Source organism: Anthonomus grandis, chromosome 1 (assembly GCF_022605725.1).
Source record: "Anthonomus grandis grandis chromosome 1, icAntGran1.3, whole genome shotgun sequence".
Lineage (NCBI taxonomy): Eukaryota > Metazoa > Arthropoda > Insecta > Coleoptera > Curculionidae > Anthonomus > Anthonomus grandis.
The window spans coordinates 15,193,353-15,219,552 of record NC_065546.1 but is presented as its reverse complement, the minus strand read 5'-3'; the positions used below and the strand labels follow the sequence as shown (position 1 = coordinate 15,219,552).

Sequence of the window (26,200 nt, the reverse complement as noted above, 5' to 3'; positions counted from 1 at the left end):
ATCTAGGGCAGCAGTCGGCGTTGTTGACATCGCTCCTGTTATGCCCAGATATAACGTTGTGTTTTGTTGAGTATCTGTATTACAGTCCTCTTTTCTGCCGCATGCCACCATATAGGTGCTGCGTATGTAATGATGGGTCTAACCATTGTCGTGTACATCCAATAGGTCAGCTTACTGGCTATTTAAAACGCATAGTATTTTTTTGTTTTTCCTCAAATTTAAGGAGTAATATACTTTTTTCTTTTTTTATTAGATTTTCCTCGTTTTTTTATTTTAACCTTTTTAATTTTTTTTTTTTAATTTTTGGCCAAAATGGTGCACAATTAATTTTATTTTAAAGGCTAATGTTGTCTCATTTAGATTTAGGTAATAATTGAGACAAATATTTAAAGAGAAACTAATAGTGGAGTAACAAACTTCCTCAAACCAATAGAAAAAAAATGTTACGTCAACTTTACAATGGAAAAAATAATAATAAAAAAAGTTGTGTGGTTTTATAATGTGTTAAAAAACTTCTCTAGTTAATAGTCTTTCTAACAATGTTCCACATGTAACAAAAATAATTAGGTAACTTACAAAAAACAAATAAGTTTGTCTTCAAGGACGCGTGAACCAATTTCTTGAAAGCAACCGTTCAGAAAACAGAAAACCAAGTTGTGATCTGAAATGTTGTCTGCGCAAATGACCCCTTTAATATGTATCTGAGACACGTTAGACATATGGCATCAAGAAGAGTGCTGCAAGTAGCCGAGACTCTGGTTGGCTCTTCAATTATTTTAGTGAGATTATAATTTTCAAATAATGATGTAAGGGGATTAACATTACTTTAATGTAAATGCAGATATAGAATTTTGTTTTAATGAAATCGATTTTAAGGGGCATTTCATAACTTAAGTTCTCAAGAACATCATGTGATTTAATTTTATTAATATGTATATTTACTATATAATGATAAAAATTGTTATGTGATTGAATCTGTAATATGGACTTTATTTCTTTCCTTAATAGCTAATAGGATCCCAAATAAATATAAAAAAGATAAGGATTAAAAATTAAATATTGAGACCCAAAAGATAAAATAAAATTAATGGTTTTGGGTAATGCCGAAAGATAAAAGTTCTGATATTAAACCCAAAAGCGGCCTTAGTTATTAGCTAGCGAGAGATTAAACAGAACGTCTTAAAAAATTAGTTATTTAGATTAGAATTTCGTTATAATGGTATTTTAATAATTTGTGAAATATATAAAATTTATGTTTTACAATTTTGGAATTTCATACAATATGCTTTTTCGTTTAATATATAAAAAAAATTGGTTTATTTCTGAGCAAAGAGTGGGAACAAAATTATTCTAAAATATGCTATTTTACTTTATATTCCCCTACACAAACGCCTGAAAATCTGAATGAAATATGTGTAGGTGTACGTTTACTTGCAACTTGTTCTCGGACTTTTCTTGACCGCTGATTCTCATGCTCCCGACTTTTCCTTTCAATCAATCCTGATTTTAGTATGTTGTTACTGTTTCCAAAGGAATAGAGTGGGACGTATAATTTTAGTTATCAGAATGTATCTCTGAATTAAGTAATTATTTGATTAAGTTTTTTTTGGTCAAAAGTGTATTTTCTGTGATTCAAATTATGGTGGTAGTTGATCAATCGAAGAAGGACTTAGTTTTAACTTTAGCCGATGATGAAGAGACTGAAAAAATGGAACGGGTAAGTTTAAAAAATTAGTTTTTTAAATTTTTTAGGATATTTTTCACTTTAAATTTAATATTTAATGTCATCGTATATGAATGCATTACAAAAAATCAATATTAATAAACGTAATACAATAAATAAATCTGGTAATATTAATTATTAGGAAATAAAAAACTTTTAATTTAATAAAAAATACTTATTCTACCATTATCTAATTAAATGTTATACATAAGATATTATATACTATTTCTATATATAGAATTATTGGGATTTGGTCTGTTGAACTAAATCAAAATCCTTGATTCTTATTACAGAACCTCTATATTTCGCCATACAAAACTAAAAGAATGACACACTATTAAAATGTCCAAATGGTCAAAGCACCAAATACATATTGAAAAAAAAAAACGAACACTACGTTAAAAAATCTTGCGCCTTGGCAGTTCATTTTTTGGATGAAAAGCATCAATTTGATTTTGATCATGTCACTATATTGCATATTGAGGCAAATTATCGTAAACGTTTGTTTATAGAAATGGTTCATATGAACAATGACAATAAATTCATTAATTCTAAAACTAACATGGACCAACTTAGTGTCATAAATTGTTATTTATTAAAATTATATATCGATGGTGTGTTTCCGTATGTAGCTATCTACAAAATGCTTTATATTTAGGAAACACAAAATAAAGTTTAATAGGCTGTATCAAATCAAATCTATAAAAAAAACATATTTTAATAAAACTCATCTTTTTATTTATATATTTTTTATTTGAATAAAACAAAAAATCTTATAATGACCCAGATTTTCAAAAAACATAAATAACAACTAATTTAAACAGGAAAAATGCAGATAGCCTCATTTGGCACATAATACTTTCTCAAAGTTGTAGTGATGCGAAAAGCTATAAACTTAAAGAACTAATTCTAAACATAATAATGAAAGATAAATATAATTATTAATAACATTATTGTAAGAAAAAGTCTTCGCCCTCAGGGTCATTTACATCTGGAACCACCGTTTCATCTTCATCAATGGTTTCGTTACTACTTAGCAAACTTGTAAAAAAGAGCCGGCAGTCATCTGGGACACTCCCAGAATTGCAAATTTCTTTTAAATGTTTCAGCTTTAATGCTGAAATTTTCCTCTTTTCCTCGTGAAAGGGTTTGAGACATTTTTCCAGGGAAGCAACACTCGTCACTCGTCTTCCTCTGTGTGGAAGAATCATTATACTGCAAAAATCTTCATCAAAATCTGTTTTAATTTTCATTGTAAAAGGGAATGCCTTTTCATACCTAATCCACTTAATATGATGCCAATTAAGCACATTCCCATCTTGATCCTTGTTTCGGTTGATCATAATTAGCTTTGCCAGGGTTTTCCAGTCAACAAAAGCTATGTCTTTTTTTTGAAAAACTTCGTACTTAGGGTCATTTTTTTTTGCATTCCGAGCAATGGTTACCCATTTATGCGGCAAATAAACTGGGACATTTTTGGATGCAATTTCAATTCTTGCGTGCATTGAATCGCATTCCATTTGACTGTGTCCTGAAACCAGGAATTTTTGGTCAATGACCTCTATCGGTAAAACTTGTACGGCATAAATAAACATGACAAACAAATTTTTAGTTTGGCCCCCACATATGTCACTAAAGAGCCTTACATTTTGAATGGATGTAGAAAGACTTTTGAGATGGTGGAATAAACAAGATACTATTTCGCATGGGCCACGTGAACCTTCTACTTCAGACCACATGTAACATTTTCCAGAATTATCTCTACCGTTAAAAATAGTAAAATTGTATGTGGCTAACTTCGTCTTGTAAAAAAGAATGAGGTTAGTGGGATCTGTTGGCACATACAATACTTATTGCAAATCAAAGTTGGCGGAATGTATTTCTTTAGGATTTTCCTTTGCTGCATCCTTATCCAAATTTTTTTCCTGTCTGGCTGTTTCTTTATTTTTAATGTGATCTTCATAGTTTTGCAGCAAATTTACTTTGATTTCCGTGCAGATTCATACGCTGTACATGTTGGACATTGATCCTTTCGAGGCTTATGGAATGATAGATTAAAATGAGAATTAAAAATATGGCGATAGAATGACTCCTTTAAACATTCCATATTTTCTTTGGCACAATCTTCTTGGTATAACCTGTGCATCTGCTTTAGGTTCAATTTTTGATCCAAATACATTTTTTTTTGAGTCTTTTCTGCAGTAATGAGAAGAGACTGTAGGAAATTTCTGATATTTTAGAGGTACCATAACCGCCTCTCTTATCTTTTTCTGTGGTGTTACTATTTGGGACACGTTTTTTAATGGCAAAATTTAGAAATCCCTTTCTAACACATTCTTTCTTCGTTTACAATCGATAACCTCTACCAAATTATTTAGGAAATCTCGTTGCCTCTCAACATTTACAAGATTCCAAAATGATGTAAAAATATTTATCCTTTCTTCCTGGCCAATATGAGTTTTTAATTTAATCCTAAATTGAAAAAAAAAATTATGATCTACGTTTAAAGAAGTGTCAATCTTATTCCTACCTGCAAGAATTGTTGCATGGTTCACCTAAGAACGTGATTCCTTTTGAGTTTATATATGGAAGCCCCGAATTCCTAACACCAAGAGTCATTGCTGTTTTTATTAACTTACCTGATTGGTCACTGGGAAGATAGTCTGCATCTTTAATGGAGTCATCTGAACCAAAAGGTTCTTCGTCAAGTTCTACTAAAAAATCATAAATAAGAATAATAATAAAATAAAAGAATTAATGAAGAATAAAGAAAATTAAAGAATAATATTATTATTATTTACATAGATAATTCTCATATTATTACTGATTTTAGTTACCGTTAACTGATTGGCTGGTGGATTCGGGTTCTTCAGCAGATACTGTATTTGAATCAGAGTGGGCCGAACAAAATGGTGCCTGATTAAGATTTTCTAAAAAGACATTTTTATAATTAAAACTCTAAAAAACTATATCTTTTAACAAAAATTTTAATTTCTTAGGAAAAGGTAGTTGTACTGTTGTGCCTACGTATTTTAAAAATAATATTATTACGTTAAAAATAATTGACAAACAAAACTCTAAAATCGCTTTAGCACCATCACACACACTCATAAAATAGATAGATATAGATTTACGATTGATTTTTACGCAAAAACCATCCACAGTTTTTTTTACACGTTTTGTATTGCTCTAAATAATTAATGTAATACTAAATAATTTACAGAAACAGCCATAAGTAGGTACTTCTGAGAATAACTTTAGATACGAACTTAAGCAATCCTAAAAGTTAATGAATTGTAATTGCAGAATTGGCAAACATAAATACATACGGTCTTTTTTTATTTATTCACAACCAAAAATCGGTAAGAACAGTAGACCAACTTACTAAAGACAATAATAAGATATTACAATATAATAAGTTAAAGATAGTAAAAAAACTTACCAGTAGTGTCCAAATTTTCAGCGACGCCGACGTCAGGAATATTTTCTAAAGATGGTTGTTTGGGCAGCATCATTAGTATTTTTTTGCCTCGACTCATTTTGCACGAAAAAAGTTTACACACGAACGCAATGCATATCAAAACACAACTGACTTAAAAGAAACAAAAGCTTAAAAAAACGAATTAAAAAACGTAAATGAAGCATTCTAAATCAGCTGACACGTCCAAGCAAGTAGCTAACTGCAAAGCGCGCCAACATTTTACTTAAAATAATTATTTCCAAAACAGGCTATGTGATTTTGGAGAGATATGGAATTCACAAAAATATATTTTCACAGTTCCAAAAGTAGCTTAGTGATTTTAAACATATTTGGACCTCATAAAATAATTTGAAGAGTAGACAGACACTTTTTAAATTGCCAATTTTGGCGCCAAATTTAAATTTATCGATATAGCTCCTTTTGGAACTATTAGAAATCCTTATTTTCAACAAGGCTATGTAAATACCTTAAAAATACAATTTTTGAAGATAGCCACATTTGGAACCAAACCATCGATATATCAAAATTTTGTTACATTTGTGAGATACCGTTTAGAACCGACCTCGTATTTAAAAAAAATACAGGGACATATTTTTTTTTTTTGTTTTCAACGAAGATAGCGCCCCATTCTTTATAAGGAACTTTTATATAAGAAATGTTACCATGTACCTAGCCATTAACTTTGTGTATTTTATTTCTTTTAATTTTAACCAACAAAATGTAAGCCGAAATTTTTTTGGGGTATTTAATACGTATACGTCTATTTTAAATTTCGAATTTATTTCCCAATTGTAAATATTTTATTGATTTTAAATATAATTGTTTTCGTATATTTTTTTTTAAATATGTTTTTGGTAGTTTGACCATTTGGACATTTCAACACTTTAACTGCCATGTGTACCATATATGGACACAAAGAATTTTATTTCTCGGCCATGTGTACACATATGGGACACATGCATTAGAAGGATTCTCGGCCATGTGTTCGTGGCTGGTACACATCTATTGAATATTTAAATGGGAATATCGATGGGTCTGGCGTAACATTATACTATCATAAAATGGCCTGGAATTTTTTTAGCTTTTAGAGGTATAGCAAATAATACAATAAACTTGAGATAAACATTTATTTTCTCAATTTTTTAAATGAAAATTCACGGTACATAGGCAAAAATAACGTATGTTTTTCATTAAAAAAGTAACTAAAAACGTCTGTTATGAATTTTTTTTTTAGTTTTTTTTTTGTGCAAACATGATTGGCTAAGAAACAGTCCAAACACATAAATGGGCTTCCTTCACATCCATTACATACATAAATAATTCTTTTGGTGTTCTTAACAGCAGAATTTTACCCTGTAGTTCGGAGTTTCTTTTGTAACAAGTCGTGCATCTACCTCGTTTGTTAAGAGCATTTTGAGTAAGCTCATGTTTTTGTTGAACTTGTACGGGAAGGGGTGGTTTATTTGTCTGTAAAAGTTGCAGGCACAGATTCTCTTTGAATTCTGTAACCGAAATTTTATTTTTGTTGATTGATTTAAAAATAATCAAAGAATTCACCACTGAAGTGCCAGTTATCAACTCAAATGCCAGCTTCCTGTACCATTTGACAGACTTTCGTAATGAGTTTGAGTAAGCTGTCATCTGATCTGAAGTGTTCACAAATGATTTAGCATTATTATACTCGATAATCGCGGCTGGTTTTCTTTTGGGGCCTTGTCTATGCGTTACCTCTACCATATTATCTTTATGTTTTGTCGACAAAAAAAGCACCTCTCTTTTGTCTTGCCATTTCATAACTACTACTTTATTTTTTTGTTTGGCGACGATCTCCCCCTTTTCGAGCTTGGCTTCCACGACATCTTTAAGAAGATTTTTTCGATTCTTGCGTAATGTTCCTATAAGATGAGTGTATCTAGTTTGCAAATTTTCAGCTAAGTTAACTCATTTATACCAGTTATCCAACACAAGTGTTCTTCCTTCATCTAATAAGGGTTCAATCATTTCCATAACTATCTTTTCCGCAACCGGTTGTTCATTAATTTTTTCTTTGCCGCAATATATTTTTACCTTATTTGTATAACCCCCCGGCAAAAAAATTTTAAAAAGTTTTATTCCAAACTTGTGACGCTTTCCTTTTATGTACTGTCTAAAGGACAGCTTGCCTCTAAACGGAATCATCGTCTCATCAATGCAGACACACGACTCCGGAACCATACAACGATAAAAATTAGCGTTCATTTTATCAACAAGACTTTGAACCTTGTGAAGTCTGTCATTTTCAGGACACTCGTTATTGTTTGCAAGGTGAAACATTCAAGTAATTCAAATCGATTTCGGGGCATATAATTTGAAATTTCACTTTTATATAATGGACTTCTGCGCCAGTAATCAGGTAATGATGGCTTTGAGTTGAGTCCCATCCAAACAAGAAACGCTATGAATGTACGAATTTCATTGTAATTAGTGTCTTTCCATGAATTTAGACGTGAATCTTTCGTAATCGTTTCGTTTATTATTCCGCTAAGAATTTGTTACTCTGCGTAAATATTTGTTTGAGTCACAATCATATTTATCACATCTTCAGAGACAAACATTTCAAATACGCAAACTAATATTTTATTTAATTTTTGGTAAACACACTTTTCATAAAAGTGTTCTGTTTGCACGATAAAGGTTTATAATTGGATTTTGATTTACTCGCGCACGCCGCACCTATATCTTCATGTGAAGGGTCAAAACCAGAGGTATACATTTTTCGTACATTCGCTGTCGGTGTTACGTTTTCTAAAATCAAAAACAGATTAAAAAAACCTATTATTGTATTTACCTTTTGGTATTCTAACCTTTATTAGAAATTTTCGCTTACGGTTCGTTATCAGATTCACTCGAGCATGTGTCATCTGTTTGTTTTTACGTGGGGTCCAAATCTGAACTTGAATAATCAGAAAAACCATCACTCATGTTTTCATAATTTTGTAACTCATTGGCTGCCTTTTTCACCTCTAATTGCAACTTAAAAGAACTAAGTGATTTTCTATTGCGCGCCATAATAACGGTTTTGAATCGCAAAGTCGATCATATACGTAGCCTTCGACAGTCCGCATCAAACTGAATCCAGTGGGCAGTGACAGTGAAACCTCTGCTCCGCTGCTTATGCTCCGCGCTTGAACTATATTCGATGTCATTTTTGTCCTTGAGTGTCCATATATTGTACGCATGGCCAGTGACTAGACATTAGTAGAAATATCGTAATGCTAGGCCTGTGTACCATATGTGGACACGGCATTTTTTACACAAAAAATAAAAAAAAACACATTTTGTTTCATGATTTTTACTTAAAACAAATAGAAATAACCCGGTACATTTTTGTTCTCAAAATCAGCATGGCAGTTAAAGTGTTAATAGTGTGCAATTCCTTTCGCTTTTTAGCTTTTATTCTGCCGAAGCTATAAATTAGTGGCGAAATATAGAGGTTCTGTAATTAGAATAAATGCTTTTGATTTATTTAAGTGGACCGAATCTCAATACTTCCTAATTACTAAATAATTCAGTAATGAAATAAAATTATTCTTTCGTCTTTTTTTAATCTCATAAGAATTTAGAAATTCTTATTATATGCGATACGAACCTACGTAAGTATAACTTTATCTACAATATTATTAAGATAGGTAAAAGCATTTTTATTTCTAAAATCCAAAGTTTTTTTTTAAATTTTTTAGAATGTTTGATGATATGTTTGAAAGAATCCTAAGTCTTTTTAAAATTTATATATCATTTTCTTTTCGCCCTTTTCCACCTTAAAAATTAATTTCTATTTTTAATTACTAATAAGGTATTTTAATTCCGCTATTTTAATCTTTAATTAATGACGCCAACCTTTGATCGTCAGCACAATCAATTACTAACACTACAAAATTCTGTCAAGTTCCTACACTTTTAGTATTAAAAATAACTTACCTGTATGCAAGTCATGCCGCCAAATTTAACTTTAATTTAACTTATGATTAGTTAGCGACTAAATATCTATTCCAGTTTTAGACATATTCAAGCTGAAGCACTTTTAATTAGAGTTAAAAGAAATAAAGAGAAAAGTCGTTATTAATAAAATTATTACAAAAAGTAGCATCAGTTATTTAAGAAAAAAAAATAGTCCTTACTTAACCCAGTAATGCCCAGAACTATGAACTTTTTTTTTAAATTAAAATTATTGTTTTAAATTAAAAAACGACCAAATATGGCACGAAAAATTTTATAATTTTTTTTTAGATGGGTCGTTAACCACCCCTTGGGCGCTTATTGAATAAAAAAGGGAACCTAATCATATATTTTTTATTTTCGGATATTTCAAATGAAAAAATTATAAAGTAGTTACATTTTATGAAATTCATGAACACATTTGTCGTAAACTGGAATTTGACAAGTTTCACATGATTTTGTGGTTTTGTTTTTACATAGAGAACATCTTCTTCTTAGCTGTTGACAAACTATCAAGTGTCGTCCTTCCGAAGTGGTAGAATATACAGAAGATCTCTTTGGCCCAGGCATTTTTGGTCTAACTCCGTATCTCTTTAGAAGGTACTGGAAAATTTCTCTTCGAAAATAAAGATTATCGTGTTCATACCCGTATGCCCGGGCTAGTTGACTAGCACAAATCAATCATTTAATAGAGAATGGGGGTATACTACTTTTTGTCCCTCATGGAAATTCGATAATTAGATATATTATTATCCATTTGATTAACACCGCCCCATGAATGTGTTATACATTTTTATTGCATGGGGTTGTGGAACATCAACTTTAATTTTTTCTTGAACTGAAAATCTTTTACATTTTTGTAATGGATCAACACCGTATTTATTTGACAGAACAGTAACAACACTATTGTCCTTCCATTTTATACCTACGATACCTTTCTCTTTATCCACCAGCAACCACTTCAGAATTTTTCATTACCTTTAAGTCATTTAATTCACATTTCATTGTTCTATTTTCTCTCACTATCCCTGTTGCTCCAAAATTTATCTGAGTAAGCTTGTATATTAGTTTTGCAGAGGTAAAAAAATGATCAAAGTATAGTGAAAAGCGCAAACTAGAATATTCTCTTTGCAGAACCTCAGCAAAGTTTAGTACAACAGATTCTCCAAGACCTTGACTTTTACTAGCGATTTCTTTGTTTTTTCGTCCTTGATAAATCTCAAACTATAAGCAATAACCTGGTTTGGTACTCATAACCCAAGCTTTGTATCCGAATCGAATCGGCTTACTGCGTATAAATTGCTTGCAGCCATGTTTTCCATAGTAAGGAACCATCGACTCGTCTATTAAAATGTTTGGCTGCAAGGGTGCAAATTGTAAAAATTTCGTATTCAACGTGTTAATAATTGGACGCAACTTTGCCATTTTGTTCCCTTGAGATAAGGCGTTGTTATCAGCAGCATGAAAGAATCTGCATATTTCCTCAAACTGATTGCGTCTCATTGACTGAGCTACTAGTGAATTATGTACTCTCCCGGTTCTTCCCAAAACATTCTTCGGCCTGGTAGAGGAACGTAACCGCTAACCAGAAGAGTTTCAATAAATACATATAATATATTGCTTGAAAGCTCAAATACAGGAACATTTTTTTGAGTGGCATGTCTTACAGTATAATTCACGAGTTCTTCGACAAGTAACTGACTCATAAAAAGTTGAAAAAATTCAACAGGATGACTATCCTTATATAGCGTCAATGTTGGTTCCAGAGTACCACTCCAAGAGACATTTGACCTATTCAAATCGCCCTTCTCCCATTGAAATTTTATTTCGGGCTTACTCTTTTTTTTTAGGAGGTTGCATGCTTTCAGTAACTGACTGCGATTGATTTTCAATATAACCTTGCTGTCCTTTTATAAAGTCCTTCATATTTAATAAACTGCGCCTATTCTCTTTGCTATACATAAGCTCGCCGTCTGCCATGAGTTGCCGGGTACTAAGATTGTTTGGATCGTTATCTTCCTCATCCCCTGAGTCGCAATCGGTATTTTCGCCATCATTTTCTGGGAGGGTGATATATATACTTCAGGCAATATTTATATATATATAATATATTACAATATTTGAACATCATCCTCTTCCAACTTTTCGGCTTCTTCTAGAAGTTCAGCAACGGATAGTGGATTTTTCCTAAAAAAAAAACAAAATTGTAGAATGTTGTTATACGTGTCCAAGTGAGACGCGTTGCCAGATGTTCACCATACCCTTAGTCTTCAGGACGTAATCATCAGGGCGTAAACAAAAGCCTAATTCATCGGTAAAAAGTTTTGTTGTTTGCGCTAATTCCACGGGATTGTACTTAGACTTGTTTTAACGTCTGGCGTAAAAATTGTTTTTACTTAGCGGGTTGGCAGTTACATTGGAGTTTCGTAATGCCTGAAGGCAAATAAACTTACCATATATTCAAATTCAAATTCAAAATACCTAATTTGCATATAAAAAATAAAATTCTTATTACGTTTAGCAAACAGTATATGGATTTGAGACAAAAAGGATTGAATCGCGATTATGAACACCAATGCCACCTTACTCAAACAAAAGGCGGTGATACTACCCTATATCGTATAAGATGTCGTGAACTTAATATTAACAAAATAAAAAAATTAAACAGCAAAAACAGAACTAAGAAAATATAAAAAGAAAATAATAGATTAATAAGCACAACCGTATAATATATGTTAATACCATTGATCATGTTGAACCAGTCTGTCTGTTTCTCATGTCACCCATCCCTTCAAGTCTTTGCCACATACTAGGGTTGTGGCATGACTCATATGTGACAAAGACTTGAAACGATTGAAGGACACACGTCCACAAAATAGATTCATAGCTTAACAATGCAATGAGAATGTTTGCTGGTGTAACCACTAATGAATCATATTTTACCCCCAAGTCTGCGCTGCATAGATACTCTGTACAGAGCGTTTTACTAGATACTAGATAATAGGGAAAGATTGAAAATAGATAAAATTGAAAGAAAGATATATTTATCTTTCTTGTGAGGATGACGTTTTTGTAGCAGATTTGAAAATTAACAAATTCTCCTAATTTGTTAACTAATTTTCTACTACTATACAGGGCGTCTCACGACGAATAGACGCGATCGATATCTCGGAAACTAATTTTTCAAAAATTTTGAAAATTTGGCAACATGGCACAGTCGATGGGGGCTACACAACTAAAATATTTTGACAGTTGTGACGTTTCCGGTTATACCGGAAGTAGGTGTCAACTTCGTTATTTTACAGGGTATTCCATTTAAAATAACGAAGTTGACACCTACTTCCGATATAACCGGAAACGTCACAACTGTCAAAATATTTTAGTTGTGTAGCCCTCATCGACTATGCCATGTTGCCAAATGTTCAAACGTTTTGAAAAATTAGTTTTCGAGATATCGATCGCGTCTATTCGTCGTGAGACACCCTGTATATAATAATATAATATATATAATATATATTTATTATTTGTAGGACACATACTGCATTGACTATCTGCAGCGGTACTCTCTAACTCGATAAACATAAAAATAGACAAAAAAAAATATAGAAAGAAAATATCTTTCTATGCGCGATTAGCACTCGCTAACCTTTTCTCTATGTCACTCGGCATCGTTTGGCTTTAGACATTCTTATACCACAGCTTAAATACGGAATTTAGTAGTTAACCTGTGCTTATACTACCCAATCTACAAACATTAACCTATTTTTATAGCTAATGGGGTTTTTCACAGCCCACAATGTCAATTACTGAAATGTCATTCGACATTATCGATCTTTTAAGTTATAAGTATGCTTTGTTATTGTTTCTGTTTTCATCCTATATCCATAAGGGATGCCGATAAGGGAAAAGTTTTCTTATAGATTTTTGAAGTAATTTTAGGTATCAATAAGACGGCGAATTTTATGATGGATCCTCCTTATTTTATCTTATCTCTTTCCTAGTGTGTACTTAATATATTTTCTTTTTTTTTTATTTAAATATATTTACTATTAAATTAATATTTTCATATTTGTCTCAAAATATAGATTTAAGATAATATTATTATTAATTTTGCCTTAGAAATGGAAGAGAAAGAACAAACGATTGAATTAAGGATAAAAGGATTATACAGAGCTTTCATTTCAAAACAATCCACCCTTAATAACTTTAAAAAAAAAAAAAAAAAAAAAAAACACGTCAAATTAGATATACAGGGGGACGTTTAATTATGCATTTACTGAAGTTCTGTCAATCACCTCCTCACCTCCAGCTAACCTCACTTTAATATGTCAAATGGGAACCCCCATCGTGTGATACATCATAGTAAGCAGCATAAAATTCTCTATTCGACGGTGCCAAAAAAAATGAAATCGGTAAATGTGTAAGCAAATAGTTAGCGAAAATGTCAAGAAATAATGAATATTTTATTTACGACAAACTTTGGTATGTCAAATGGCTACCCCATGGTGTGATACATTATTTTAAAGGGCATTCATTATGCTATCAATGGTTGTAAAAAAAATAAAATTGATTGACCAAGAAGCAATTAAAGTGTAAATCGGTAGGGTAGAAAAACAAATTTAATTAGTTTAACAAATTTCGAGAGTGGCTTGATGAAAATTTTCGAGAAAAGTGGATTGGCAGACGTGGTGCAATCGATTGGCCTGCGTGGTCTCCGGACCTAACCCCACTAGACTTTTCTCTTTGGGCTACTTAAAAAAAAACAAAGTTTATAAAACCCCACCTGAGAGTATTAAGAATTTAAAAAATAGAATATTTCAAGAATGCAGAGAAATTAGCGGGCAGACCATTGCCAATGTTAATAAGGAGCTTGAAAATAGGGTTTTTTATTGTCTTGCTAATAACGACGCGCATTTTGAACATTTAATAAAATAAAATTATTACATTGATACTTTGACTTTATTACCAACACTTCTTTGATAAGATCCTTGGGCATAAAATCTTAGTGCAGTAAAAATTCTATTAACTATTGTAATTTTAGTGCTTTTTTGAAACTGATTCATACGTGGAGTGAGTTCTTCAAGTTAAACGAAAATTTTTCCAAAATTCCCTTTCAGGTAATTCAAAAACACTGCTTGTGTCCCGTAATCGCGTTCTTTCGATTCTTAATTAAACCCTTTGTTCTTCCTTATCTATGTCTAAGGCAAAATCTAAGAAATTAGGATCCATCATAAAATTCGACGTCTTATTGAGAATCTTTGTAAGAAAGTCTACTTCAAAAGCCTGTATAAGATGCAACTACAAGAAATTGTTTTCCTTTGTAAAACGTGGACACCGGATAAAAACAAAAACAAATAACAAAGCAAACTTAACCAAAAAGATCGATAATGTCGAATGACATTTCCGTAATTGACATTGTTGGCTGGTGAAAAGTCTCACTAGCCATAAAAATAGGTTAATGTTTGTAGATTGAACTAAATAAATTAAAAAATGTATACATATACTTCTTTTGTTTTACGTAATGAAACATACTCATCTTGATCAATTTTTAAAGTTGCAAAAAATTGATTGGAAATTATTCACAAATAAGCTATTAGTTCCACATAAATGCACTTCGTAAATTTACTTAGAAATGTAAGTTATTTGGTTTCAGACAAGAAATCTAAATTTATCATGAATTCTAACAGCTTCAAATTAAACTTAAAACTTTAGATAGGAATTAAAACAGAAATTCTATTGGTCCTGTAATTGCTGGTTTGAAATAAAACTCTTACTTTTAAATTTAAAAATCTTTTTAGTTTTTTGTATGCTAACGTTATGTTCTGTTATATGATGTACGAAGAAAGGCCTTAAGTTATTGCCCTGAAGAAGGCCTAATATAGGCCGATTATAACAAAGCCCTCTTTGAAAATTATACTAGATTTATGTCTAGATATAAGGCAGAATTTTATCTAAATTTTTTAAGAACACTTAAAGTATCATAAAAACATTGTAAATTACTAATTTGCAATATTTTATTCAAAAATTTCCTAAAAGTAATAAAAAGTGTCGGTAAAACATAAATCCAGATTATCCTAGCCCGCTAAATCCGTTAACCTGTAATATTTACGATATAATTATTATTTGTTAGAGCTTAACGCCATTAAATCATAAAAATCCAGTGTTTGGAAAAACTATTATTAGATTTACATTCGCACCGTGGATTTTCACATTAAAAAGTAATTTTATTTTTCTTAAAAGCGTTAATAGAATTTTAGTCTCGAACAATTAAAATATTTTACATTTATTTCAAAATAAAAATTTATAAAATTGCTTTAAATCTGCTTATTTTGCTTTATAAAATAAATGAAAACGTTTAAGTAAATGGCCAAACCTCTCCTTTTCGTTCGTTTGAGCGTGTCTCTGAAATTAGCACTTTTAGCTTTATGTTAATTATTTACACTTTGTCGGCTTTCAACCGAAATTTAACCCTTGAAACCCAACAATGCTAACCACATTTTGGTTTAATTTAACGTGTTTAGTCTGGTACAGAAAACATTTATTTTGCAGAATTTCATTGCTGCTATTTATATTTTGTCATTTTGGGTGTTTTAACGTTTGCAGTTAAATAACTTTCAACAAATATTATATTTATTATTGCTTCCATAAAATAAATTCAATATAATATCTAGTATCTCGGAAGCAGGGGGCTCGTATATTGTTTAAATAAATAAAGCGTTTTGTATATTATTTGTTATATTATCATTATTTCGTGTATATATTTAGAATATATAAATATACAGGGTATTCCAAAAATCAACGATAAGCGGAAAGCAAGCAATAAACCAGGTGCTCAGGGATTTAAAAAATATATCTTGAGTACTTTTCATATTATAGGCATTGATAGAAAACCGAAAAAAAATGACACGCTCTGTTGATTGTTTAGTACTGTGGTTACAATTTTTTGAATTTTTTAATAATGTAACCATGATAAATTACGAAACTGAATTCAAACATAACTGTTCACATTTTTAAGAAATTATCAGATTTTTGTGCAACTTGTATTGAAACTTGTGTCTTTCGACCATCATTTCCCAACTTAAACTAACTGTCTAGAAGAAATTTTTTCACTGTTAAGGTATTATCTAATCTAGATTTCAAAATGATAAGATACTTACTAGGTTATTGGTTCACCATCATAAGTGACGCTTCAACAAATAATTATTTAAGTGATTGGCAATATCTAAAGGTTTATTTAATAAGATGTCATTTTTACATCTTTACGTGGTTCAACAGAACTAGTACGTACCATATTCCTTGCTTTGAAAACCTTAATTTCCATAGACCCAATATGGAATTATTTTCAGATTTTTAAAATATACCTTGATAATATTGTTTTTTGAAGTAATAAGACATTTAAGTACCTAGTTTCTACGTGATTAATATGGTTTAATTTAAAAATTGCCTAAGAAGTAAATGTATCCTCTTAACTTTCCAATTCTTAAATTTACGCTTCGTCATATAGATTTTAAAGTTAATAATTATCTCTAAGATAGATATTTATAAATATATATACAGTGCTTTAATTTCAAAACGGACCATCCTAAAAAGGGGACGTTCAATTTTTGTATTTGACAAAGTTGTGTTAATCACCTCCAGTTAAACTCACTTTGATATTTTAAATGGAAATGCCCATCGTGTCTGTCAAAATGTCAATTCAATAATGCCAAATTAAATCGGTTGACGTACTAGCAAATACTGAGCTGAACTAACAATAGGGCAAATGTTATGGTTATCGAATATCACGATTAGCGCCAGTGCTACGCAGGTGTCCTTGGATATTTTTTAAAGTTCTGCAGGCTATAATTTTTGGGAAAGACGTGCTTTGGAAGTTGGTTCTACAAATTTGGACTTCTACATAAAAGGCGTCTCCATACAGCGATGTTCTGGCCTCTCCAGGTGCACTCGATTTTCATCACATCTGTTTGTCGAGTAAATCTGGTGTGTATAGCTCTAGGTGGAATGATATCAACCAGTTCGGTAGAGCATTTACCGTAATAGTATTGATAAAATAGAATATCGATACAATAGCCAGCTCCACCATCTTCTATGAACCAAATTGTACAACCTTCTAGATATACTATTATATATTATTCTATAGTACGTATGCGGCCTTCCTGAAGAAATTAAGCAGCTTTAAATCTGTTGGATGTTGTGTTTGGATACAGAGCTCCATATGTGAAAATAATATTCAAAAGATGAAATAGTCTGAGACCTTTGAACCATTTTTTCCAGTGTATGGTGAAACTTTTGACCTACAGAAATCTTGACCAACTGCTTTTGCTACAGACCAGAACGATCTTGATCCATTTAAGCAATTCAGAAATTTATTCTTTACTCTTTTATTATATTTTTCGTCGTATCGATCATCTTCTTGCATGTATTTCGCATGGCAACAAAATTGATACGTTTTGCAGAGCTTGGATCCTGGAGCTATTTGCGATAAACAGCATATTGACTACTTTGCTGCCACTTTTATTGAACCACGGTTTAGAGTCTAAACAACTTTTCAAGTTGTTCGCAATATAAGTCTTATTACCTGTCAAAATCACCTAAGAAATCTTGCTCGCACATGCGGTAGAATCATTGGTCTTAAAACAAAACATCATCGCAATGAAGTTGTCTGATCTTCATTGGATTGCATTGCAATGAGGGGTGGCTGCTGAGTTTTCATTTCTATTTTAATTCTGGCGGTGAAAAATACTTTTATCAAATTTTCTTTTATATGAGATAGACGTGACAATGTTTATTTTCAACTGGAAAATTAAATTAGACTCCTTGTTAATTATCTGTTTCTGGCCAAATAAATAATAACATAAAGTAGGCACCTAACCCTGACAAACCAAAGCACTATGTTGTATGGGTACCCCATATTGCCTGCCTTATATGGTATATTTATCTAATCTTTTTTCATCTACTTGCCATATTATCTAAAGGAGTAGGTGAACAAAAATATATTAAGTAATAAAAATAAATAATTATATTAAATGCACATATACTAGCTGCATGTTAAGAATAGAGAAAGAAATATTCTTTGATGTTGCTCTATTTAGTTATGTGTGCTTAGAATTTAATTTATGTTTCTTACAATATTTATTTAATTTGTAGACAATATTTAAAAATGTTTAATTTTTTTGTTTTTTAATGTTTTTAAGTAATTAATAGTCCATACATTCCTTAATTTATGTTTCATCACCATTAGATAAATTTATAATTTTGAACAATTTGTGACCTAATTAATTACAATAAAGCAATGAATGAGTAAACCCATTACTTTATTGTAGTTAAATAATGTGTATCACTCATATAAAGTATAAGATTTTAACTTCTCTTTATAATTCGCCACATAAGCAATTAATTTAACATTATCTTATCCTATCATGGATTCTTAATACATTTACAGATTGAAACAAACTTAAAAGCTTAAGATCTAGAGAACATATGTACTATTTTCTTTCATGTTCATTTTCAATTAAATTATTTTCCTTTGCCTTTAAGCTATATTTACATTTTCAAGTTGTTTCACATAATTTCCCTCATTTTCAACACACAAATATTTGACTCGCAAAAATTCAATTACAATAACAGAGTGCAAAATCACTCAAACATATTGAACGTTTTCGCATATTGTTTGTTTATATTTGTCGTTTTTAATCGGGAAAACTGAAAAACATTTTTAATTAACTGTCGACGGATGTTTGGTTTTGTTCTCTAATTACTTGGGTTAGCTATGTCTTTGCTTCTATAATATGCTGCGTTTGTGCAGCCTTAAAACATCGTATTAAAATGGGTCAATGTCGATAAAAACCTATATTAATTGAAAGTTTTATACCTTTCAGTACCATAAAAATTAGTTTATTAATAGGTATTAGGCAAATGGACTAATTATAACTTAACTTATACCTTAATACACTACAAATGTTTTAAACAATTTTTTTAATTCTCTTTTTTACATTTTAATGCGTGAGTTTTGGAAATATTCGTGTTCAAATAGCTTTTTTTTAATTTTTATTTTTTTTTAGTTTTTTATTTACTTTTTTAACCACATGTTAGATAGGCATTAGGGTTATTTGTTTTTTTTTTGATAATATTATTGTATTTGTTTAAATATGAAATTAAAGACATTATTAATATAATTATATTTTGATATTTAGATATTTATTAAAACAATTTCAAGAAAGAATGATTTAAAAGCTAGCTATTAAAATGCAAAAACTCCGGAAATTCAAAAATATAAATACCGAAATAAAAAATGACCAAGCACATAACATATAAAATATAGCTACCAATTCATAAGTAAAATTCACTAAAAAGTCCAACTATAGGCAATATTAAAATACTATAATAAGGAAATATAAATATCCTAGGATTGTCTAAACGTGTCTTACTGAATGTAAAAATAAAAATTCTTCTGGCTAAGATGGTATTTCCATTAGAATATTTTTAAATCTGATGATGTCAATATTGGCCAATAGTATTAATTATCAATTTTTACCGGGTGACTTTTCATATCTTCTAAAAAGGGGTAGTTGTAGTCCCTATTTTTAAACAAGGTGAGAATATTCCATCTAATTATAGGCCAATCTCACTATTACGTATTCTGCCAAAGATGACGGAAAAACTTTTCAAGATAAAACTGGAAATTTTTGAAAGTTAATAATTTACTTAATAGCTGCTGGATTCATGGGTTTCAGCCACTCAAAAATATCATTTATATGTTTCAGAGACTCTACCTGAAGTTAAATGAGGGAAAATCGGCTGCAGTGGTATTTTGTAATTTGGCTAAAGCCTTTGACTGTATATCACATGACATTCTACTGCAGAAGTTTGAAGTCTATGGCTTCAGGGGGTCAATACTACATTGGCTCGAGTCCTATCTGTCAAAGAGGAATCAGAAAGTTATTTTTGGGGTAACATACCAGATGAGTTGTCGGTATCGACAGGAGTGCCACAATATTCTATTTTGGAACCACTTCTCTTTTTTATCTATGTTAGTGATCTGCCGGCGATAATTTAAAATGGACAGAGCACTTCTTTTGTCGACAGTACCACTTTGCATTGGCAGAATAAAGATATTCATGTCCTTAATGCTGATCTTAACACGGTTCTGGCCAACATTAAAAAATTGTGTGCTTGTAACTGTTTGTCTTCTAATGTGTCCAAGACTCATATTTTAAATGTAAACTTAACAATATGGTATTAAACACAGATCCAATTTTGACCGCAAGCTATGGTAAACTTCTGGGTTTGGTAATAGATGACAAATTAAAATTTGACAAACATGTAGGGTAATTATGTCTAAAATTGGCATCAGGATGTTTTACCATGCGAACGATTAGAGGTAACCTTAACAAAAAAAATAACAAAAAGTGCTTATTTTGCCTTAATTAACTATTTATGATACGGAATTTGTTTTGGGGAAAGCTGCTCTGGATATTTGTTTCACGAAGTGTTTATTTTACAAAAGCGTACATTAAGATACTTGTGCAATATAGGATGTAGTAATTCTGTTAAATCCCAATTTATATCTACAAAAATGTTAACTCTAGCATTAATTCTGAAAACTGTATGTTTAATGCATAAGAAATACTCTGCCATTTTATTAGCGGACCTTTTAGAAATACTCAAAGTGCTCGTAAAATAAATCTTCCAATACCCACTTCAGCCTTGACTTACATCTCTATTTATTACCTTCGTTAGCAATGATTTAACCATCTACAAATTTCAGTTAGAGGATTAACATACCAAACGCATTTAAAAAAAAAAGATGAAAAATTTATTAGTTGAAAAAGCTTATTACAATACTGAGAAATAATTTTTAGATAGATTTTAGATTTTTAGAAATTACTGATGGTGCTACCGGAATAATTCCAAAAGAACAGCTTTATATTCGCGGCGCTACCAATTTTCACTGCACTCTCCCTAAGCTTATTTCGTCCCGAAATAATTCCAAACATGGTGGAAATCAATGTTCGATATCCACAGAAGGCGACGTTTGGATATCTAAAAACCTGAAAATGATCTCTACCATACTGCGGATCATCTTAAATTACCGAGTCCGCATTCGAGTTTAGGAATTTCTAGGCTTCAGAGACTTGGCAAGCAACTCCTCCTTCAAAAGATACAAAGCATCCTAAACGTCCATATAAGTTGGTCAGAAGCCAACGCAACGTAGTCCGCCTTATTGCCGACATCGGTTTCTGGTAGACACTCAAACTTCAGGTCGCATGGATTCTCCAGTGCTTTCATGGCCATGTTCGATCGAAAAGCTAAAAGAAAAAATTAAGAAAGTTCTGCCTCTTTGGTGGCTAGAAATTAGTTTGACCAAATACCGATAAATGGTCTATGAATGAATAAATAATGATCTATTTGTTCGTTCTACGCATCTACAGATGTTCTGGAACAAGCAGGATCCAAAATTTCCTTAGTTTGAATGTAGCTCTAAAGGTACACCAAATCGGCAGATTGGTGATGATTTTTTTTTTAATAAGGCTTCCTGGTTTCGTAGAGGTGCATCTCAATCCATTTGCTTAAGTAATCCTTCATGACTACGATGAACTTATTACCTGCTTCTAATTTGGGGAACGGATCAGTAACCTTAGTACTAACCCTTTTAAAGGGACTTATTTACCCACGACTATTTGGGCATTTGCACTGATACATCAAAGCCTTCCGCTTTCTCCGTGGCCTATTACTTGCCGTACATAAGATGCATTTCCAGTTACCTACGTCTACCCTCATATTGATCTAGTAAAATATTTTCATTACTTTTCCTAGAGTTTTTTGACTCCAAGATGTCCTTTTAATAAATCAGTATAGAGTTTCTCTAACAACTCCGGAATTCAATATTTAGTCACAACGATTTGCCTTCTTTCCTCTCCTTTGCCTTGGATAACAATTTTCTGCCGCAAGGGTCCATCTTCCAAAATAAGGGAGTTCCCTTTTGCCCAATATGATATTAGGAAAGAACTTGGAAACTTTTTTCCAAGTTAACATTTACTCTTCGTTTATCCAGATTACGACTATCTGTATATAAAGATCTTCTTGGTTTCTTAAAAAATCCCCATTTGACTAAGTATCATAAAGTGGTTCTTAACAACTTCGCATTTTGTTCTCTCCCTTATAAAAATGCTAACTCGTCTTGTTGCTACAATATAGGCCGACAATCAACCTCGTTGTCTCGCTAGTTAGCATGCGCTTCACGGTTTCCTCAAGGTCATCTTCTTCTAGAATTTTTTGCCGAATACGAGCCTGGTCTCTCGGTTCATGTTCTTGGTAGGTTCGGATTTAAGTGGCGAACAGATTCTGTATCGGCACAAAGGCTGATGTCATCTTGGGAAATGTTATACAAACGGTTTTGTGTTTACATTTGGCATTTGTGAAATTCTGTGTTTTTGGTTGATAAAGGAAAGAGGCCTCATTTGAGTATTTTTGTGAATTGTTACGATAGTAAAAACTTGTGCCGTTTGTGTCACACCATGAGAAAAAGATGATTAAAGGCGATCTTTTTACAGGCAAATACCAATATTGTCATAACATCATATCAAGAGACAATCGTCGTCATAAACGTAGAATAATAAAAACTTATTGAGAAATCTATAATTAATTATAAAATATTTTATTTCTAGAAAAATGCTTTTTATCAGATAAGTACCTATATTCTAATGAAATACGTTAAAAAACGCATAAAGACTTCACAAGCGGTAATATTTTTTATAATTTAAAGCACAAGCTATTAATAATAAATACTTTTTGACGACGTCACTGGTAAAGATTACTTGTGTCGGTGAAATCAATAATGCGATCGCGCGGCGTTGCGATGTTGTTGCCCTTTTCTCTAATTTGCGTTATCTACATTTATTTAATGTTGACTGATTTATAGAGTATTTTATCATACTTTATTTTATGAAAAAAATGCTTCATATTTTATTGAAAAGAAATAGTATTGTTTTGCGCCTGTCAAAATAACTGACAAATTTTTATGATATTACAAAGTGCATTTTTTTTCCATTCTACATAAGCAACTGGCATCATTGCATCAGAGATGTTGCAAGCAAACAAACTGCCGATAGTTCCATGGCAATGCTAATTCTAGCTCTTCAATGTTCTAAGGTTATACAGAATCTATAAGCTTCGCCATTCTAAGCCACATGACCTTTAAAATAAGGTATCACTCAACCCCAGTTTCCATTTAAAGTTTTAAGGGTAGTTATTACCCCCGCGTATAAATGCGAGATTATTTTGTCCTTCTAAAATCAAAAATCGACGGTGAGAGCGTTTTATGATTTTTTAAGAAATTTTAAAGAATCTAGGAGAAATTCGGGGTGAAAAGTTTTCTATGCGCCACCCTGTATATTAATAAAAATATCACCGTTAAAGTCCTTCACAAATCACAATCCTAAATGTTATCATTTTTTAAATACCTCAATGAAAAAACTATTTTTTTAAAATATCGGGATAATTTAAGGAATTTGTCTTATATTGTTGCTTTCTTTTAAAAAAATGACTGAGATTTCAACGAAATTTTAACATAATATTTTATTATATTTATTCTTATACTATAAACATTTTATCACTAAAGCATTTTAGCAGGCACATTAGTTTACTATCTAAAATATATTAAACTGATTTTCCAGAAAACTAACAAAATAATCAACTTTTAAATCCTAGAAACATAATGTATCAATATTTACTTCCTTCATTTGACTTAAACGATGCAACGTTTGATTTAAAAATATCTACCTCAGTAAAAAGTTTATTTGCAGTAATCAATGTACGGTTCAGGAAAATTTATGCAATAATTAATGGAATGAAAGAATACAGCTAATAATTCAGTATCATCCCTTCCAACATACAATTAAAAAGTCAAAAGAAAAGTTGTAGATAAATGAAGTTATGTAAAAGCTATTAAACACTATTTACCTTTTTGTAAATATTTTTGACAGAATAACATCATATTTATAGTTTCACAAAAAGGACACCATCTTTTCGTAACTTGCTAGTTGACCAGCATAGACTTAGACAAATTGTATATACATGTTAGCACATATTATTATAATATTCTATATTTCAATATATTTCAATCTTATTCTGCAATTTTTTTAGGAAGCTCAACGTAAAAAAGAAGGGCGCTGCCTAGCTATAGTAGTAGTGCTTTTCCTGATTGGCCTAGCGGTGTATCACGGTATACCCAACTCAGCTACAAGCAGATTATCAGCTTTAATTACTGCGGGAATCATTTTGTGCCTTTATTTTTTATGGATGTGGTATGCTGCACATAGAAGAAAAACTAAACAAAAAGTAAATATTAGAAAAACTTTTTTATATCAAATTTACCTTATTTATTTACATAAAAAAGTCATTAAATAATATGTGAAAGCGAATTTTTTTTTAGGATCAAGAGCTTAAACTTGAAAAGCATGTCTCATCGGTTCTAGAAAACTTAAACAATATAAAAACGCGATCAAGTACATCGACTCCTAATAGTTTTAAAGATTTAGCATCTCGGAATACTAATATCTTAAGAGAATTTAAACAAAAATTAGAAAGACCGAGAATTTTCAGAAATTTTGATAGGGGGCGTTGTAAATCTAATATTGAGATAGCAACTTTACACAGCGAATCATCGTCCAGAAAGTCTTCTAGTGATGGAGATATTTTCATTAGGACTTACTCAATAGCATAATTGTTTATCGCGTAAATAAGAGAAATAGATATTCCTTTGCCTGTAAATATAAATTACAATTATATAGGTTTACTGAAATTCTTTTGTTCAGTTTTTAATATAAACTTACACAAGTAATTAGTTTATCGATTTATTTGTTATTTGAATTATAATATTTTTATCTAATTCATCAATCGTATATGTAAAAACATTTATTAAGCTGAAATGATTTAACTTTGAAGTACCAAATAGGATTTCGAACAAGAAATGCCGTAAAAATAGATGGGCATGATCCTGGCATTGGTGAGTATTATTAAAAATATTTTATTTTATGTAATGGAGTTTTATTTTTATAGTTTTTTTTTCAAGGCGAGCTTTTGGTGATAATTTGCTGGTAGTATTTTAGATCATATTTCGAAAGAGGAGCTACACTAATTGGGTTACATGGTTTTTTAAAAAATGAGATGTTTCTTACTGCCATGATGTAAGTTTTTTTATAAGCACCTTTATTTTTTCTATTTCTCCAAAAGCCAATTTTTTAAAAATAAATAAGTTTAGCTAAAAATATTGTAGTAATTGCATATTGCAGTTTTTCTTCGGCTACGCCGTAAAGAAATTTGAAGGTCCAACGACTTAGCACTGTCCGTTTGGTCCTCTTGCCTGTATATTTTCAGTCTGCTTAAGAGCACGTCTTCATCTTCTTTGAAGGATTCCGATCTGTATTGCTCACTTCAAACCCTCCTCTTCTCCTCCTTATACGTTTTTATTTATTTACGCTTTTGCTGTTGCTTTTCCTCCTAACTTAAGTTGCTAATTCTAAAAAGATTAATCTTCTCACTTCTACGGGACAAGTGTTCCAATTGACTATCGTCCACCGTTGGTAAAGACTTTGATTGGTTTAAAATTTTTAGCAAGGAATTGGTTTTATAATTGATAATCTTATCAAACGACTGCCTGAAGTTTAAGGCATGGAATTTGAAATATCAGTTTAAAACGCGCTCGTTGGACGAGGAGGAGTTCGAAAAAAACTGTGGAATCGTCAAGTGCAGACAGAGACGGCAATCGTTTAATGAGAATATCGGTTATAAAACCAATTCTTTGCCAAAAACTCTAAACGAGCCAAAGTCTTTATCAACGGTGGACGATAGTAAATTGGAATCGTTACACTTGTCTTATAGTAGTGAGAAGATCAATCTTACTATAGTCGGATTACCGAACAGATGGAGTAAATGATGTGCGCGAAATATACGCCCGCCCATCGATGCAACCTTGGCAGATTTAGACGAGGAGAATTATGCCTACTTATTTTAAATTATTT

The 26,200-nt window shown here is 31.2% G+C and overlaps 1 protein-coding gene across 1 annotated transcript; it reads left to right on the top strand.

Annotated features, from left to right (window-relative positions):
• Window positions 1-1,453: 1,453 nt before the first annotated feature.
• Window positions 1,454-25,214, top strand: LOC126737649 (uncharacterized). The gene is made up of 3 exons (XM_050442632.1): window positions 1,454-1,717; window positions 24,324-24,518; window positions 24,613-25,214. Exons 1-3 carry the CDS (start codon window positions 1,640-1,642, stop codon window positions 24,901-24,903), a joined length of 564 nt encoding a protein of 187 aa, XP_050298589.1. The 5' UTR covers window positions 1,454-1,639; the 3' UTR covers window positions 24,904-25,214.
• The last annotated feature ends 986 nt before the right edge of the window (window positions 25,215-26,200 follow it).